At 36.5% G+C, this 20,040-nt stretch overlaps 1 protein-coding gene across 1 annotated transcript in view; it reads right to left on the bottom strand.

Annotated features, from left to right (window-relative positions):
- The window catches only part of PLCZ1 (phospholipase C zeta 1), a 128,057-nt gene that overhangs the window by 60,396 nt on the left and 47,621 nt on the right, over positions 1-20,040 (bottom strand). Inside the window, 8 exon segments of the mRNA XM_030549213.1 lie at positions 103-339; positions 13,609-13,643; positions 13,646-13,760; positions 16,657-16,742; positions 16,745-16,786; positions 18,817-18,830; positions 18,992-19,098; positions 19,100-19,163. Coding sequence (XP_030405073.1) covers positions 103-339; positions 13,609-13,643; positions 13,646-13,760; positions 16,657-16,742; positions 16,745-16,786; positions 18,817-18,830; positions 18,992-19,098; positions 19,100-19,163 — 700 coding nt within the window.

The raw sequence follows: 20,040 nt of genomic DNA, 5'->3' as shown, positions 1-20,040 counted from the left end.
AATTTTGTTTATGATATATCATAAGCTACTTTAAAAAACAATCAACCAAACAAAGAAAACAACTCCTCTGTTCACCTTCTAATTTCCTATGAGACGGCATACTTTTACCTTTCGCTTTTTTCGAGGGGGTGGTGGAGATCTCTTAACTGCATTTCTTCTTTTTAGCAGAGGAGATTTTGGTGTTGAGGGAGTGCTTTCATCAGCTTCATCATCTTCCGATTGCTCTACCTCTTCTACAAATTCCCCTATCTCACCATGGCTATCAAGACCTCTCCTGAGAACAGTTTCTTCAAGTGTTCCAACTTTCTTATTTTTTACCAATATTTTGAATTTTAATTCCTGTGAAAACAGTAGAAAGCATAATAATGCATTTAATAATACATTTTCATATAAAAATATTGCGACACCTATTCTCAAAATGTATTTTATAGATGTAATTCGTTTTAGAATTATGGGTGCTGAAGTAGGTGGGGTGATGTTCACAAACAAGTACTCTAGAGTAATGGACAACCAAATATCTTACCAAACAAATTACCTTTCATGACAATGCAAGTTTCAGAGAACAAAAAAACCTGAGCATAACAGATTACTCCATACAATAAGCAGAAGAAAGGTAACAACACAAATGAAGTTTGCCATCGTGTAAAACACACCAGTGCTGGAACAATGAGCAAGAGTATTGTAAGAAGAGAAGTGGGTATTCAGCACCCATCTACTAAAAGAATGTGATTGCCACATAGCAAGGGCAAGCAAGAAATTGTTGTTCCATATTGGTACTAGGTACGAGTCAGTGAGACTGTATTGGCTGAATGCCAACGGCAGCACAATGGGTGTGTACGCATATAGGTGGACATAGATGGTATTGTTTATTAAGCATCGCCTTGTTTTTTATAAATACAAATGCACACACGTGAGAACTATGCTTGTTTTGATATCTGACTACACCTATGGAAGTGGTTCTAGCTAAGGAAGGCAGGAATTTTGGTGCCCTATTTGCATAGTACACTGCTGCCCTGTATACCAAGCTATGATCCTACCATTACTTATTTTCATATGTGTATAAGCACAGCAGGACCTTTTTTTTTTATCCTATATCTTCAATAAAGTTAACTTAATAGAGCTCGGAGTCTTGATACTTCGAGCCCAGCAAAACTGTGGATATCTGCTTTATATTTGCAGATCATGTTGTGGATCACGGATCGGATGCTGATACAAATTTAGGGATCTGTTGGTACCTAAGGGAAGTGTCATTTTTCAAAGTATACAGTACCTAAAAAATTGATAGCTTTATTATTCCTGACAGAAAAAATAGACAAAATTTAAAATTACAGAATTTATATAGATATACAAAATGTACAGAGTCAAGTTTCCAATGGTAACCATTATCAGACAGCAAAAATCATCTTACTGAACTATTACTTCATAAGCAGAATGACATTCATTTCTAGGTAAATGACAGCATCTTACTTGATCAGCATGCCAAACAAAAAAATATAAACTATCAAAAGTCTTTACATGTCTTAGTGGTTGTTATACATTTCCCTTGTTGCCTTACTAAAATCACTGTACAGAGTTAAAAAGAATTAATTTTGATATAAGAGTATCTATTAGTGGGTATGAAGAGTAATTCTGCAGTTAAAAACAGGCAACTATTTCATATAATAATAAAGAGTGTTGTAGAACAATATTACAAGCATGTTTCTTTTAAGTAAATAAGTAATATATAAACAAAGTGAGAAGGCTGTAGCACCACATCTTCAGACAACCATGAATCAGAATATTTGCATAAATTTGTATTAAATGAAAGATGGAAATTTGGCAAAGGCACTAAGGTTATCCCAAGGCCCCTTTCTTTATATTTTGCTTTTTCCAAGTAAATGTTCATTAGCTGAGTGAAGAATGCAGTATTATGTTGCTAATATGATCACAGATTACATAATAGATATAAAGTACTTATGAAATTACGTTTAGGGACAGATTTTCCAAAGCACTCAGATCCACAACTGGAGCCAGAGTTTCCAAATAACTTGGTTCCCATTTATGCACTGAAGCTAATTCCTCTGATTTTCAAATGTGCTTAGCGCCAAGAGACTCTCACTGAGTGCAGAAGTCACAAGCCATCCCATCCACAATACAAATCCTCTCTACCAGGCAGTCTTCAGAGGGGAATATTGCAGCTCATGGGTCATGTGGCAAACAAGAAAAGAAGAAGTAAACTGCTAAGCACTGAAAATGGGGTGAAGATCAAAGATAACCTAGGCATGGCCCAACACCTAAACGAATACTTTGCCTTAGCTTTTAATAAGGGTAAAGAAGAGCTTAGTGGTAGTGGCAGGGTGGTTAATGGAAATGAGGATATGGAAGTAGTAATTACCACATCCAAGGTAGAAATCAAAAAACAGTTCAATTGGACTAGATGAGGGGACCTGTATAATCTCCATCCAAGAATATTAAAGGAATTGGCACATGAAATTGCAAGCCCAATAGCAATGATTTTTAATTAATCTGTAAACTGAAGGGTAGTACGTGTGACTGGAGAATTGCAAATATAATGCCTATTTTTAAGAAAGGGAAAAAATGTGATCTGGGAACCCACAGGCCTGTAATTTGACCTCAATTTTCTGCAAGGTCTTATATCTAATTTTGAAAGAGAAAGTAGTTAAGGACATAGAAGTAAATGGTAATTGGGATAAAATATGACGTGGTTTTACAAAAGGTAAGTCATACCATATCAAACAAATCACTTTCTTTGACAAGATAAGAGATTTATTTTAAACAAGGAAATGCAGTAGATCTAATCTACCCAGATTTCAGTAAGACATTTAATACAGTTCCACATGGGAAATTATTGGAGAAGATGGGGATTAATATGAGAATTGAAAATTGGATAAGGAACTAGTTAAAGGGGAGACTACAATGGGTCACACTGAAAGGTGAACTGTCAGGCTGGAGGGCATTACAGTGGAGTTCATCAGGGATTGGTCTTGGGACCAATCTTATTTAACCTTTTTTTATTGGTGATGTTGGCACAAAAAGTGGGAATGTGCTAATAAAAGTTGCAGCTGATACAAAGTTGGACGAGGACTGGAATATTATACAAGAAGATCTGGACGACACTGAAAACTGGAGTAATAGAAATGGGATGAAATTTAATACTGGAAATTCACACACAAGGACTAACAAGAATTTTTGTGATAACATGGGGATGTATCAGTTGAAAGTGACAGAAGAGGAGAAAGACCAAGGTGTATTGATTGATCACAGGATGACTATGAGCTGTCAAGAAAAAGGCTAATCCGGGGATGCACCAGGCAAGATACTTCCAGTTTAGATAGAAAAGTGTTAGCACCATTATACCAGGCACTGGTGAGACCTCATCTGAAATACTGTGTGCAGTTCTGGTCTCCCATATTTAAGAAAGATGAACTCAAACTGGAACAGATGCAAAGAAGGGCCACTAGGATGATCAGAGGAATGGAAAACCTACCTTATGAGAAGAGACTTAAAGAGCTTAGCTTGTTTAGCCTAAACAAATGACAGCTGATGGGACATATGATAGCTCTCTATAAATGTATCAGAGGAATAAATACCAGGGAGGAGGAGGAGTTGTTTAGGTTAAGTGCCAATGTTGAAATGAACAAAGGGATATAAACTGGCCCTCAACAAGTTTAGGCTTGAAATCAGACAAAGGTTTCTAACCATCAGAGGAGGGAAGGCTTTCGAGGCAAGAAGAAGGAGCAAAAAACCTAACTGGCTTCAAGACTGACCATGATAAGTTTATAGAGAGAATGTGTGATAGGATTGTCTACAGTGCAATGTAGCTGATCTGTGACTGTAGAAAATATCCCCAATGGCCAGTGATGGGATTCTAGATGATGAGGGCTCTCAGTTACTACAGAGAGACTCCATAAGTTTTCTCACATCAGCACCACAGAGCCTAATCTTCATTTAAGGCCATGTTTACATTAGTGAGCTCACAGCAGCAGAGCTGCACCAATGCAGATGCGCTGCTATAAGATGGGACATGTAGTCACTCTCCTGTCGACATAATAAAGCCACCTCAACAAGCGACTCTATGTCGGCGGGAGAAGCTTATGTCATTCAAGGGGTGTTTTTTCACACCTCGGAATGACATAAATGGTAGTGTAGACATGTCCTTAGAGACGATAATGTCCATATAATCTCTACAGTAAAATGGTCATCTTATAACATTCATTATCTTTAGCTCTGTATATAGTGAATTGATACAGAGCAACAGGATTTAGTTAACCCCTTAGACCATGCGAGTCACATAACTACATCATGTGTTTCGCATGAAGTAGCAAAGAATTCAGGGTTTATATTAATATTGGTCTGGGAAGGTTGTGAAAACATATAAATACTTACACATTATATAACAGATAATTGAATTTACCTGTGATTCATTATTAAGATACCCATTAAGAAATACAAAGTTTGCATAAAAAGAAACATCATTTACACAAAATGTAGCATTTATGGTAGCAAATACTAGAGTTATAATTAAGGTGGAAATAGGGATTACATTCTAAATTCCAATTTTCAGTTGCTGACACTCTCCTTTTCAACAGAGGCCTTTTGTTTGTAGGATCAAATTGTCAGAGTGCAAGGGGAAGAGATAGCACATTCTTAATGTTTACCATCCATGCTCTAGTGTAAGGACTGATGTAATCTTCCTACAACAGTAACTCCGAATACAGGTGCACTTTAACACTGCCTAAATCACTAATCGATGAGCCTTGTTTCTTGTAAATATCTTATTTTTTTAGCAGAATTTGAATGTGCATAGTGTTGCTGATATTTCTGCAGAATTCTGAATTTTTTTTACCATATATTAGTATTTCTAAATATTTAACAACATTTGTATACACTTTTGGTCATCTGTTTGTTCAAATGTTTACAAAAGGGATTTCACTTCATAGATCCAAAAGGGAATTGTCATGCTTGTATTTATTGATATTGTATTAATTTACTGCACCTTGTATATAACTTCGCTTTAAGTAGAAAAGATTAACCCAAACTTAAACTTTGGTGTTGCGACTAGTGGCTTCATAATAACAGAGGCTCATATTGTGCCATCACATTTTAAGCAGAAGGCAATTGGAGGTTTGTTTATAGACTGATGGCACAATATAACCCAGAACTAAAAAGCTCTTTTCCATAGGCACACGTAGTCTGAAATATCTTGTTAAGATGGTAGTTTCATCTTATCAAAGAGAAATGATAACATTCATGTTGGTTTCAGATAGAATTACAGCAGGTCTCTGGGGTCAAAAAGAGATTTTGGTACAATATTTTGCAAGACCACCACAAACTACTAAAACCAGAATCATCAATTGCAAAAGATATGACGTTTTAAATCTAAGTTTCATGTCACATCTTCATACTGGGGGGGAAAGGAACAACAAATACAAAGAAGTGGAAAAAATGGAGTACTGTGTAAGTAGCTTGAGTACTTTATTTAGATTATCCTTACATAAATATCCTTAATATCCTTAATTAATTTAATTAATTAAATACTTTCTGTGCAGACCTTCAGTTTCATGTTTGAAATTACACAATAAAATTATCTACTATGTTTTAAACATTTTAAAAGTATAAAATTTACAACAATAACGATACAGGTTGTGAAATAGGGATACCAATACTAATTTAGAAATCCTTGGTCAATAAAAATATATTTAAAGCCTCACTTTTCTACCAGGATATGTGCCACTAATGTTTGTTTCTGTGCACATTAAACAAAAAGCCAGTTGACACAACTTTTCTACAGTTTACTCCATAATACTTAGCATTCATCAATATAAGATTATTTGCCACCCAACAAAATTTTTGCCTATATGTGCTGGAGGGATTTTGAGACTAGCACTAATTTAAATCTCTTGACACAATAGATTAGAACACATTATTTAAATAAGTAAATCAGCAAAAACAGCTCCTGTGGTAAAATGTACTTTAATTCAGGTGATGTTGAGCCCAAGGTATGATGCATGCCAGAACAACTAAAGTACCACAAGACTCAGCAGAAAGGCCTAGGCACATTAGCAAAAATAAGATACTGCCTTCCTGATTGTCACAGATTCAGAAAGGTCAAAAGTCAGATCACAGAAAGATGGAAGACAAATGCTGAAGCTGTAAAAGAGGACTGAGAGGAGAGGAAGGAGAAATGTGAATACTTCTTTAGTTTTGAAAATCTTCTTGCATATCCATAGATTTTTAACCTAGTATGCTGCCTTTTATTTTAAAAAAGGGAAGCAATCCTCTGCCTCCAAGGGATCTTTAAAATTGGCTGACACTAACTCCTTTTCTTCACATTTCCCAAATTGTTAGGAAACATAGAAAAGTAAAAGGTCTGGAGAGTGGGCAAACATAGTGCTTGGAAAAAAGAAAATAAAGCCCCGAAAATCCAAATTAATAATGCAGTTTAAAAATGGAAATTTTCTAATTCAAGCATCCCTTTGATCACATCAATATTGATTAAAGGTGAAGAAATTGCAGCATATGGGAACAGTTAAGCTACCCCTTCATAAAATTCAGCACAAATAAAAACATTAGAATTATGGTGCCGGAACGGCCCTTTTAAAAATATCAGTGTAATCAGGGATGCTGGCCCTGTAAGACTAGGCTATCCCATTCCAGTAATTCTGGAGCAACGGAAGGCCTGGGAAATGGCAGAGGCAGGTGCTGGGAGAGAGGAAATGGTCCTAGGGAGGGATAATTTAATCTCTGAGGCAGGAGTGGGGAAAGTTTACTATTTCTTTAAAGGCTTTGGACTAGAAGCCTTTTGGTGTAGGGGAGGACGAGGCTCCTCCTCCATCCCATACAATCAATCAATAAACCAATCAAGAGACACCTTCAGAAAGGAACAGTGGCACAAAAGATTCCCTGTTCTCACTGTGAAATGGAAAATAAATAGAGAGGGTCTGTTTGCCAGTAGAGTGGCAACCCTCCTGTTACCCAGGGTTTTCAGAACCCAAAGTAGTGGTAACTTAACTCTTTCTCTCCAGGCGATGTCAGGGATAAATTAATGGGGGCACAGCTCCTCTGTCTAATAAGTTTTTACCTAAAACCACTTTTTTTATTAGATCTTAAGCACACATATACATATATGCTGTATCAGTAGGATTAGAGCTATCCAAACATTTATATTTACCTAAAGTCTGAAACAGTTTTGAGGAATCAGCAACCAGCCTTCTGGGGACGCCTCTTCTGTCCAGCTGCTGGGGAGTTTAGGTGCCAGATCCTTGCTCCCAAAAAAAGATTCTTTGGACTGCTCCAAAGCATATTTTCTAACAAAATTCTATAGATTTTCTCTGGACAAAGCACATAACTCATAATAGCCCCTAATAGGCTAACAAGTTCCCTAGCAACACCAATAACAATCATTATTCTCCTTATCAGCAAAGCAGCTTCAGCAAAATAACTTACAAACACAGACAACCAGAATCAAGATCATTTTTCCACATTTCCCCTCATTCTCATGAATCTGTACATTCACTTTATCTGTCCCAGTCAGTAGAATTACAGCTTGCAGTTGTTTTTGTTCTATCTGCCTAAGCAAGGCCAAATTATTCCTGTGTGGTGTCCTAAGTGTACAAGATGGTTGCAAGTTATGTCAAATCCAGTTCTCTTACAGCACCTTCCTCCTTCCCACAGGAAAAGGGGCAATGAAGCATGTCCCTTCCAGGCTGTGGAAGAAGGATGAAAAACTGCTACCCAACCCCATCTAGGAAACACTGGAAGGACTTTTGCTATTAAGGTTTTGTGTTTGAGATCACTTTATTCTGAAAGATGTTTCTGGTCAGTTCAACTGGAGCAGGAGCAGGGAAATGTTAAGAGATTGCTGAGAAAGAAAGGGAGAGTGTCACAATCCACAGATTTGCATAATAATAGGGGGAAATGGTTAAGATCTCCATGTGTCTTTTGGCTAATGTCTTTGTTAGAATGCACAGGAGATAAGCTATTAGAGGTTTTCTAAGAAGATTATATCAAACGTATTCTCAATGGTACTATTTTTAATTGTACTTATGTACCAAATGGAACTGGAGAAAGAGAGACTTATTTTAATCAAAGCTTCTGGGAAATAGTGCCATGACTTTTATATTGTTTTTATCATAGTTTTATCTAGATTTCAAGGAGGAAAAGACACACATATGAATATACAGGAAACATTCTCTGTAAATTTACTTTTACTGCATTTGTAGAGTTTAAAAAAATAATTGAAAATAAGCCTACTTTGAATATTCCTAGTTCTAGCTCTTTGTTCCTACTGTGAGGTTGGTCAGCAGTGGCAAACTCATTCTTTGAGTTGCTGCTGCCATGGCAACAGGCAGTGGCTATGCTCCTCCTTCTCCTCACTCTGACCTTCAAGTCCCAATCTCAGATAGATACTAGGAAAGATGAACTGCCATGTCTTTCTGAGTCATTGACATAAAGGTGTACAGCTGAGTATTGTTGCAATATGGCTAATATTGTAGCCAAAAACATCTTACTGTCTCCTTAAATGCCAAATATACTAACGGGTTTTTCGGGGAAAGTGAGGGGAGGGAGTAAGAACAGATTACACTAGTAGCCAGCAGTAGAAAGTTGTTGAAATAGATGAACATTCCCTAGTACTAATCTCTAGGCCATCTCCAGGAGGAGAAGATGAGTCAAACTAATATACTCAGTCTGCACTACTAGGGTCTGTAAAGATGTCAATAACAACTATAGCCTGCTGAGTGATCTACATAAAATCAGCATGGATGCTTAATATTTCCATCAATAAAAGGTTACTATCAATCATTAAGTCTTCATACCATACTGTGATCTAAAATCAGAATGACAGGGATCAAAAAAGAGTGCTCTCCAGATATTATCAGAGGTATTTCTATATAATCTTTCCATTAGTGTTTCGCCAAAAAAGGATGTTAAAGTCAGGGCAATGATCAACAAAATTACCACAGTTTAAGAAACATCTTCTTGAGCCAGGGATTAGTCTTTGCTCCTTGAAAAGCTCCTGGCACCCTGCCCTCTCAATATGAGCAGATGGGAATAATGTTTCTAATAAAACTGAAGTATCATTCTAGTGTCTGTGTAAATTAAAAAGACAAAAAACATTACATGCTTTTTATTCTCTCTTTTCCAAACTGAATCACAATCATTGTTTGCCAATTCATAAACAGTTGTTCTTCTGTATCAATAACACCAAAGAGAAAGATATGTAATAGAAGAGAGCTCTACCACACAAGAGCCTGCTGTTAACTTTGTTTTGGGTCTGTATACTGATTTTTTAAACATGGAACTCTCTTCATCAACAATGAAATCAAGCCCCATATAGTGGGGTAAGGTAGGCTAACTATTCAGTCTGACCAGAATGGTGGGGCCTAAACAGTGTTTGGGAAGGGCCTCCAAAGTCTTATTTTTCTATTTACAATCTCAAAATAAGGAAATACAATGCAGTCTCTTTCTAAATTTCCTGCATGCTTGCTTAAAGTCCACTGAGGTCTGTCCCATGCAACTAGCAAGCTGCAATGTGTGGAGGGTGAGGAGTGAGGCGGAGGAAGCAGCAGTAGGGCTGCTTCAGTGTCTGACAGTAGGAAGGTAAAGATGACAAAATGAGGGAGGATGGGGGTCAAAGGTTTCATGGGCACTACTATCGAAGTATTTGGAAGCAGAGGAAGACTATGTAAACCATTCCAGGACATTATGTCCAAACAATCTCCAACACTCCAGATTTTCATTTTTCTCATCAATAACTGCCTCTCTCATGCTCATCCAATCACTGAAAAATAGTAAAGTAAGGCTATTGTAATTTACGTACAGTAACTCCTCACTTAATGTTGTCCTGGTTAACATTGTTTTGTTGTTACGATCAATTAGAGAACACCCTCATTTAAAGTTGCGCAATCTCTCTTATAATGTTGTTTGGCAGCTGCCTGCTTTGTCTGCTCTTGCAGAAAAAGCAGCCCATGGGAGCTAGCTGGTGGGAGCTTGGAACCAGGGTGGACAGCAGCCCCCCATCAGCTTCCCTAAGTTCCCTGTGCTACAGCCGCCCAGCCAGCTATTGCCAGGCAATTCAGGTGTCCTCCCCCACTGTCATGCGCTGCTCCTGCCCTCTGCCTTGGAGCTGCTTACGAGTAGCCTCCTGCTTGCTGTGCAGGGGCGGAGAAGAGGATGCTATGTCAGGGTTTCCCGTTCTTGCCCCCTGTTCCTTTACCCATCTCCATAGAGCAGGGGGGGACATGACAGGGCTCAGTATGAAAGGAACTTGCTGGCAGCAGCTGCTGTCTCAACTTGCTGAATCTACTTAAAAAGGCAGTGTACTTAGATTGGGGTCAGTGTACTTAAAGGACTTAAGGGAATGTGCATCTCTCTCACACACACACTACACACACACACACACGGTGTGTGACTCTGTCTCTTTCTGTCATGCTGCCTCCCCTCCCTCCATTCATGTTGCCTTGTAGAGTGTGAGGCTACATTAACAACAATGTGTTAACCCTTGAGGCTCAGCCGAGTGCTAATTCATCATTTAGCAGGAAGGCATTCTCTGGAAATATCCCACCCTCTTCCACCCTCTGACTTCACCACCTCAACCAAGCTTCCCAATCATCACTGCTGTGTACGGTATTAAATTGTTTATTTAAAACTTATATTGTGTAGATAGAGAGATAGACAGACAGACACTTGTCTGGTGAAAAAATTTTCCTTGGAACCTAACCCTGCCCCATTCCTATGGGGAAATTGGATTCACTTAACATCGTTTTGCTTAAATTAGCATTTTTCAGGAACATAACTACAATGTTAACTGAGGAATTATCGTAGTTTTATATTTTAGTCTTTCATTAATAGTTGATGTAAATGAATGGTGTCTCTAGCACACATGGAAGTCGGGATCCAGCTCATTTAGTCTGACAGAAATAGACACAACGATAAAAAGTATGAGAAACACTGGAATAAGGCACTGTTTGTAATTAATATCTAGAAAAGAATTTGAGAAAACTACACATAGGTGACATGCTAACAGAGGAAGGAAGATAGCTAACACTTTAGATGAAATAAATGCATATTGTGTATTGACCCTGCTGAAAAAAGAGATCTTAAGACCCTGTAACTTGAATCAAACTAAACCATGATAACTGTTCCTTGCAAACAACATTATTCTTCTTGCCAGTTTTCTTTGTTTCACAAATATTAAATGAAAAAGACAAGTTTATGTATTAACATAGATGGGTTATACAGAGTATTTACAAAAAAGGGAATGGAACTCAAAGCATCCAATCCATACAGTATGTAAACAGAACTATAAGGATAACTACATTAACACATATCAGGGGGGTGGCCGTGTTAGTCTAGATCTGTAAAAAGCAAGAGAGACTCCTTTGGCACCTTTAATACTAACAGATGTATTGGAGCATAAGCTTTCATGGGTGAATACCCACTTCGTCAGACGCAAATTTGCTCCCTGTCCACATTCAGAGCCATAGTTATGAGTTTAGTGACAAAATAACTTTTTACTGTTTTTTACATGTTAACTCCACTGAACCAACCCAGCTAAATGATAATGAGCTGATTTAGTCCTACTTGTTCACCATCATCAGAATTATGTACTATGTTCCATCTGTATGAACCAATTACAAGCATTGGAATTGCTCAGGTGTGACTGGGGACAGAATTTGAAGACAGTGGGATTACAAAGGAGAAACTTGGGCCTAATTTGACATGACATTTTTTTACTACTTTAATGATGGACAGAAAAAGAAAGAACTCAGGTTGACTCTTAAATCAAAGGTTGAGTCTGCAAATCTAGCTTTTTGTGGGGGACGGGGATCTTTTTAGTTGGAAACTGTGATAGTTGATAGGAAACATTTGAGAAAATAAATGTGGAACCTCACAATGTCATATTTAGAGAGTGGCTTATAGAGTTGGCAAAAGAAAGGACATTCCCTACAACCACCAGTAATCAGTCTATGGAGGGGCACTCAATATAGATGTCTTTATTTTACAGGCCCTATAATTTATTCAATTTTGCTGTAGAGGACATAGAATTCTTAGACAGCACCAAGATTGATAACTGCAGCTTGTATATTGAGAGACTCTGAGGCAGCCCAGATCACCCAATGTAATTGTGCTTTTTTTCTATGGCATGATTTTTCAAAGGTTCAAAATCAAATAATACAAGACTAGTATGATGGTAAGCCTGCAGCAAATACTAAGGTCAAATCTATAAACATTTTGGCTTATTTATTAATTTTTTTAATATTTATGAATAAATACCTACCATAACATTGTTTATAAAAGCATATATACTATCTATGTCCTTTCTTTTTGGAAAACCTTTGCAAACTATTTTGCAACCAAAAATTGCTTTCTTTGTGGCAATTTTTTTTTATTCCCTTAGGACAATGATTCTCAACCTTTTCAGGTAAGTGATCCACTATTTAAAGTAAAAGTAAAAAATTACACCACACACTTACATTTCCTATAAAAAATAAGAGTAAAAAACTTATAAATTATAAGCCTATATAATGTATTTGGCATTTGTGTTTCAAGAGTAATAGATAATACTTGATCTCAATGGCAAGAGTGTACAGGGAGTAGAGGAGCAAGAATTTCTTTGCTTGAGAGCACAATAAATTTTCAATGCCTTGTGACCCTCTCCCCCAGTTGTGTTCTGTGACCCACCCTAGGTGTCACAGTTCACCAGCTGACAAACATTGCCTAGGTCAAGCATACTGAGAATGCTTTTGTGGTTTAAGACACTGGGCTCAGGGTTGAGGGATTCATTTCCTGGCTATAGCACAGATTCTTGTATAAGTTTGGACAAATCACTTAATGTCTCTGTGCATATATTCCCATCTGTAAATGGGCATAATAATACTCCCTTTCTCTCATTATCTGTCTTGTCTATTTAGATTGTAAACTCTTCAGGGAAAGGACTGTTTCTTACTATGGGCCAGATTGTCATACTCTTACTCATATTGAATTGTAACTTACTTAACAAGAAGTCTCATGTATTTCAGAGGAAATACTCATGATATATCAATGTGAGTATGGGCTTCACAACTCTGGCCCTTTGTGCTTTATACATTGCCTAGCACAATAGGGCCTTGATCTTGGCTGGCGCCTCTAGGTGCTTCCATAATACAAGTAATGATAATAATGCGGCACATTACGGCAGCCGCCTGCCATGTCTGAATTTTTAAAATAAACTGTAACAACAAGTTTTAACTATCTATATTTTCATATAAAAGATTGAATGTGTTCAAAGCCTAAGGAAAATGCTAAATCATGACTTTGTGAACTGGAAAATCCAAGACTTTGCAAAATAGTGGATTATTATGCCTTTTCATCTCTACATTTCAAGTTGTTATATGAAACACCATTTTCTTAACAAGGGCATATCAACCTGCATGATTTGGTTTTTACTTTTTTTTATTATTATTTCTATGATGCGGAATTTATTCTGTTTTAACCATCTGAAGCACAAAGATGTTTTAAACACCAAATGTGACAGTTTCATAAATGCTTCAGGGGGATTATCACAACTACTGCAGGAAACTAGAATTTTTTCTTATCTTTCACAGAGAGAAAATTTAACATTGTTACCTCAGGGGAAGGTAGATCTGTAGGAAACGTATCACCATTATTGTAGTAAGAAGTTTGTCACCTAGAATAGTTTCTAAATAGTCTGCCATTACTTCCTGTTGCTTAGGGCTGCAGTGATTCTCCAAAGACAGTACAAGAGGATAGTCAGATACCTAAAAATACAATTTCAAGGCCGTAATAATTAATAAATAAAAAACAGAACTACTAGATGCACAATATATCTTACAAAAAAGCACATGGGTATTTGTGTTTTCATTAATTTTAAAATATTCAAAAGAGTATTATTAGTTATTCCAGATTAATAATACACCATCATTGAGCTCAGTAATATTTATGGAAAAGGAAAAAGAAAACTGGAATCTAGAAGAGCAATTTTCAAGTTCAAAGATAATATCAGAAACAAAATCCAGAAACAGAAGGACCATTAGAAACATGAATAGCTTTAAATGTAGACATAAACAGAGGAAAGACTATGACAAGGGAAGCCAAATAAAAATCAGTTAACCTGGTCCCAGTACTTTATCAGGGAAATCTTGAATGACTACACTCTGATCTTGAAAAACGGGGCATATTAAAGTTTATTTCTTCAGTGGTTAGTAGCCGACAACCAAGTTTACCAGAGTTGTATTATATGCCTATTAATGTTGGGTGTGGAACAAGGAAAGAGAAAAGAGCTATTAAATCAACTAAAATCACCACACATATAATGGCAAAAAATTCCGTGGAAATATATTTGGAGCTGCCAAGACAGCAATACACTGACTACTGCCTTTCACTGCCACAGAGCTTCTCAACAGATTATAATATTGAGAAGCAAATAGCGATGATGTGAACAAGAAAAATAAAAACCCCAAAATAACCAAGAATATACTAAAGCATGGAAAATTATTTAGGTTAAATTTATTAGAGGTTTTAAAAGCTACTGACATCTAAAAACTTCAACATTCAATGTAGACATCAGTCTATTTCAGTGTTATATTTTCTATACAAATTATTTCTTCATTCCAGCATATTTGTAGAAAAATATTCTTCATTTCTTCAAGGCTAATAGTCACTACCCACCTAAAAAATCATTCTCTTGTGACCTGCAAGTAATATCACGACTTGCTCTGGGAATTATCAGGACACCCTGGTAGATAATTATTACTTAAAGTGAAGAGAAATGGATGAATTGCTTAGATATAATGATCCTGTTTAGATGCAAATATTCTTAGTAATGAGAAACAAGGGAAAAGCAATACAAGGAAAACATCGTAAACTGCTATTTCCAGGTCCCTGAAGCCTAAAAAGAATCTTAATTTGGGCCAATCATTGGTATCTGGAAGATACACCTAACATCTTTTAATCACAGCTATTTCACTAGCTACAATCTTTTAAAGGGATACAAATCACATTCTGTATGAAAAAAAAATTAAACGAATAATGTTAAATGTAACACCGATGTCTACTATAACTGAAAGAGACTAGAGTAAACAATATTTCTCTATTTTTTCAGTTTTTCTTTCTATATTTGACATCATTTTGTGTTTAATCAGTTTTCCTACTTGATTGTGTGGGTTTTTTACAAACACGGGGGGTGGGGAGAGAAAAATATTGTTAAAAATAGGAAAATGTGATCAGAACCACAATAATTGACATGAGGATGCAGGGGAAGGTGTGGTTCAAGACATCACTTTTAACTCATGTTTTCTTAAACTGTCTAGATTTTAAACTGAAACTGTCAGTTAAATATTGTCAGATGGCATTGCATTCTGATTATGGGCTGATATTTTATGTATTGCAGAGTTTTCAGCCCTGTCATACTGCCCACTGCAGCACTCTTTACTCATTCCTTACTCATCACAAAGCTCAAACACAAAGGAGGCAGAATGATAAATCTGCTCAAAACTGATGGACAGCATCATAACAGAGATCACCACATGGGATGCAGAAACCATTCTCTCAGCTGATTGCAACTAGCTATTCCTATTAAGTGAGATCTGCTTTGCAATAATATATAAGCTTCTGTATTTTGGTAAAATGAAATAACTCATATAAAATATGTTATAGCATTGAAAGGACATAATAGTTTTGTATTAAATATATTGTAAAATCAGAGACCTACTAAGTTCTTTACAGACGTTATCCAGTTAGCTTTGAAAAGGCAATAGGTGTGGGTGTGTATGTAAGCACACCCAAACCAACACACATACACACTTGGAGTTAGGTCAGTTTTGATTATATTTATTTTCAGTGGTGGTGTATATCTGTAGGTATATATATACACACACACATACACACAGAGAGAGAGAATAAATATAATCCAAACCCGCCTAACTCAAAGATTTGTCATAAAGGGCCCTTCAGGACAGTTTACTTGATTTCACTGGGATTTATGCCAGGCAGCAATATAGAAGAATGGGTTAGTGCCAAAAGAACATTAACTTCCACTTGTTCTGCTACAGATAGGCAGAAGGGACAACATTTTAATGAGTCATCTGACTGATAATAAATTATATCTTTTTTTCAGAGCTTGTTTTAAAATTGGTGGGAAATGATCAGAATGAAGAGGAAATGGAAAATACAGTAAGACTCAAATAAAATTCCAGTGTAATACTTTTGTTCCCTCCATATTGCAAGCTTCAACACTACAGAAGACAGAATTGTTGCCACAGAAGTCTGAGCAAAGACATAAAAACACAAAAAAAGAGAGGAAACTTTATTGGATCAGATCTTGAAATCCTTACTCAGTATATATTCAGTCCATGCTCAAGCTAAATTCTTACTGATTTCAAATGAGAATTTTGCCTAAATATGCTGAGGAAGGTCTTCTGGGTTCAGTCCACAAAGTTTAAATTATATTGAATTATCAACAAAATGAGACTGCCTTTCATTAAAATGATACAGAGTTAAGACAGATACTGTAGATTTCTTTTATCTGGTTTGTTTCTACAGTACTCCTCACCCCAAGCACTATTCCATCTTATTTTTTCCAGAGTACCCTAAATGTAAGTGTGTTAACATTATGTGTATTAACACTCATCACATTTCAACAATATATGTACATACCACAACTGCATACTTATCTATCACCTCGATGACAGTTCTAAATGTAATTTTGCTCGTTAAAGTATGACCATGATACACAATAGGTCATTTTGTGGTCCATCCCAGCAATCAATTTCCAAACAACGACATCCTTCATCAGAGCACTTTAAAAACAAGAAGAAAAAAATAACAATCAAAAAAGAGATACCATATTCATAAGCATTTTGGTTGCATTCCTGATTACAAATAACATAATCTGGGTAATTACAAAAATATTAACATACCTAAACTGCCATAAAAGAAAAGAAATTCCTACAAAATGATATGCATAAAAAATTGATGTATATTTTCTCTTATCTACTTTGGGCTTATAATAAGCCTTATCAGAGCCATTGGGAGGGAGGAAATAGATTCTATGAATATGAATCCTTAACAGATAAAATATAGCCAAAGTTTTAGTTTAAGTAAAACATTTCTTGAACAATGGCTATCTGCTTAAATTTGGAATGTTTGAATTTTTATTTATATTAGGATTGTATATTTGAATAAATTCCAGCTAAGATATAAAAACACCAGTAATAAGTTTATAATGGGCCAGAATATGCCTACTCTTTACACAGATGATGAGGGCATGAGGAGGCCTTCCCCTTCCTCTGTGCAAAGAGCCAGGCAGTGTTACAGTACCTGCATGCTGAGGAGTACAGAGACTGCTTCCTCCCAACTTTCCCAAGAAAGCACAGCACACCACAAAGGGAAAAGAGGCAGGACCATAATCTACAGCAATGCCATGCAATAACCATATGATTCTGATTAAGGCATTTTAGATTCTGTGGTCTACATTAGATTAAACTAATTTGTAAATACATTAGATTTTTGTCCCTTCATGGTTTCACGGCAAGGGAGAGGAAAGGATGTTTGGGTGCCCTAACTGTGCATTTCCATATCTTAATATGTCTGGATTTCTTTAAGCTTAACCATAAATCTGAATTCCTTTGGTTTATAATTTTTGATTGGGGATAATCCATGTAATGTATTTTACCATAAGTACTGATACGTCTTCTCAAACTTAACTCCATATTAATCTGATTTTTGTGCTATGAATTTCCTTATTTAATTAAAATAAAAATTCATACATGAGCGCTAGGTAAGAAACTGAAAGAAAATGCTGCCATGTGATATTTCTAATGATTTGAGGTTATGTAGCATCTACCTTAAATAGTTTTTAACATTTAACTTTTAGGTCCAGAATCACAAGTATGTTCTGATTGCTTACCCCATTCCGGAGCAATTGCAAAGCAGCCCAAGAAAACTGTCAGCTAAGCTGCATTTACAGCGGCTTTGTTTCACCAAAGCAGTGCAAAGAAACGGAGTGTTGGACTCCTGTCTTCCACATTCCTGTCTCTCTACATCTGCTTTACAAACTCCAATTTCCCCCTTCCTTCTCTTCTCCTCATTCCAGTTTTTCTCTCTCCCTGAAACCCACTACATTCCCCCTGCACAGGTACAAACAAATCTTGCTTCTTCCTCCTCCACATTCCCCTGTGCTCATTCACCCCATATTTTCCTTCCCTCCTAAATCTCCACAATCCCCAGCATACCCTCTCACCCTAAATCTCCCATCTCTCCATTCTCCTGCATGTGCACATATTTTCCCCACTTTACTGTGCCCACTACATTCCCTTGCATAAGCACACATGCCTGCATGCATACTCACATGCACCCATGCTGGGCATGCTGGAGTCCCCAGCCAATGTACCTGGCTTCTGCACTCCGGTCCAGACTCCAGCTTGGGAGGTGGTGAGAAGCCTTGGCCAGAGCATCCTGTCAATCTCTAGCTGGTAAATGGCTCATTTGGGTGACATAACCAGCTGGTGTAGATTAGAACTGTTCTTCCTGTGTACACCAAGAAGTAGACCTGCATAGAGATGGGCCCCTCACCACCTCAGCTGCATCCAGAATTTAATCACATATTTGTTTGAATTAATGGAAGATTAATTATGTATCTTCAGTGATGTGGAGATTAAACACTGCAATGTAGTAACATACAGAACAAAGTCCTGCAGATGTCTTTATTTGCTGCAAGGGACAGTAGTATATGTGAGGCCAATGAAAAACTTTGGTTTGGATAGTTTTTAGAGAGTAAACAGATGGAGTGGCAAATATACGAAAATGTGTACACACCAAATAAAATTTCACTCAGTCATATTCAAATAATATTATTCTATTTTTCATCATTGTTTTAAATAGAATCTTGTATTCCTTACTACTAAACACACATTGCGAAAGACACAATAAATTGTAGCTTAAGCCACTTGATAAATAATTTGCTTACAATTAAAAAATAGTATTTAAATACCTTGAATAACCCCAAAGGTGACTTGGCCCTATTAGTTGATCAGATATGAGGTAGGTGTTATGAGAAGATGAAATAAAATAATCACGTAATGGGTAGCTCATATTTTGGGTAAACAATTGTGTGTTCTCTTTTAAATATCAAACAGTCTTTTGAGTTCATGTATCTTAAAATCCTTCAAACGAATCTGTTTTTTTCTCTGCACTAAAAGTGAAAATAAAGCAAAAAAATTATCATTTGCAGTAGTCAATTTAAATAACATTTCTAGCTATGTATTTTCATGGCATTAATTTTTTTTTGAAAATGGTCTGCTCTGAATAAGTTAAAGATCATACGCCACAAGTATTTCTTTCAGTTTTTAATTAATCAGATATAATATAAAGACAGTCAGTAAGATGCTTGCATTCCTGGAGTCAATGAGTTCTAAATGATGAGAGGAATGATTTGAATGAGATCTGATGTTATAATTCTTCTGTGAATATCAAGAACCAAAGCTTTGTAAATTCTCACTTTTCACATTTTTAAAAACTAGTGCTCCAATAGAAAGAAAAATTGTACTGTTAATTTATTTTTGGTGGGTAATCTGTCCACCATTCCATAAAGAGATTAATGTCCTTGTCTATGAAGAGCTCAGGAACAGTTCTGCAAGTGTCAGTCAGAGAGACTTGAAAGATAGTACTGCAGCCTAGAATTCCCACTAGGAAGACCTGTTCTTCCTTAACTGTGGAAAGAGAAATTAAGTAAAATCTGATAAACATTACCAATACAGAGAATGGATTAATATTCTCTTCACCAAACAATCTCAAATCATAACAATATTAAGATGACCTATAAATCAGGTTTACATAATTTCTTCAATTGTAGCAAAATGCGCCAACTGCTCCACAATTCCTAAGGTAACCAGGGCATTCAACACATTATTTAAAAGTGATTTCATGACAAGCAGTCTCATTAGAATGGCAACTTCTGCTCCAGTGTAACACCTCAGCATGTGTTACACTGGTGGCAAGTGAAACCATTGCAAATCCAGAAGTCCACTAGACCAGTGTTTC

This window comes from Gopherus evgoodei, chromosome 1, assembly GCF_007399415.2.
Source record: "Gopherus evgoodei ecotype Sinaloan lineage chromosome 1, rGopEvg1_v1.p, whole genome shotgun sequence".
Lineage (NCBI taxonomy): Eukaryota > Metazoa > Chordata > Testudines > Testudinidae > Gopherus > Gopherus evgoodei.
This window is presented reverse-complemented; position numbering and strand designations above follow the sequence as displayed.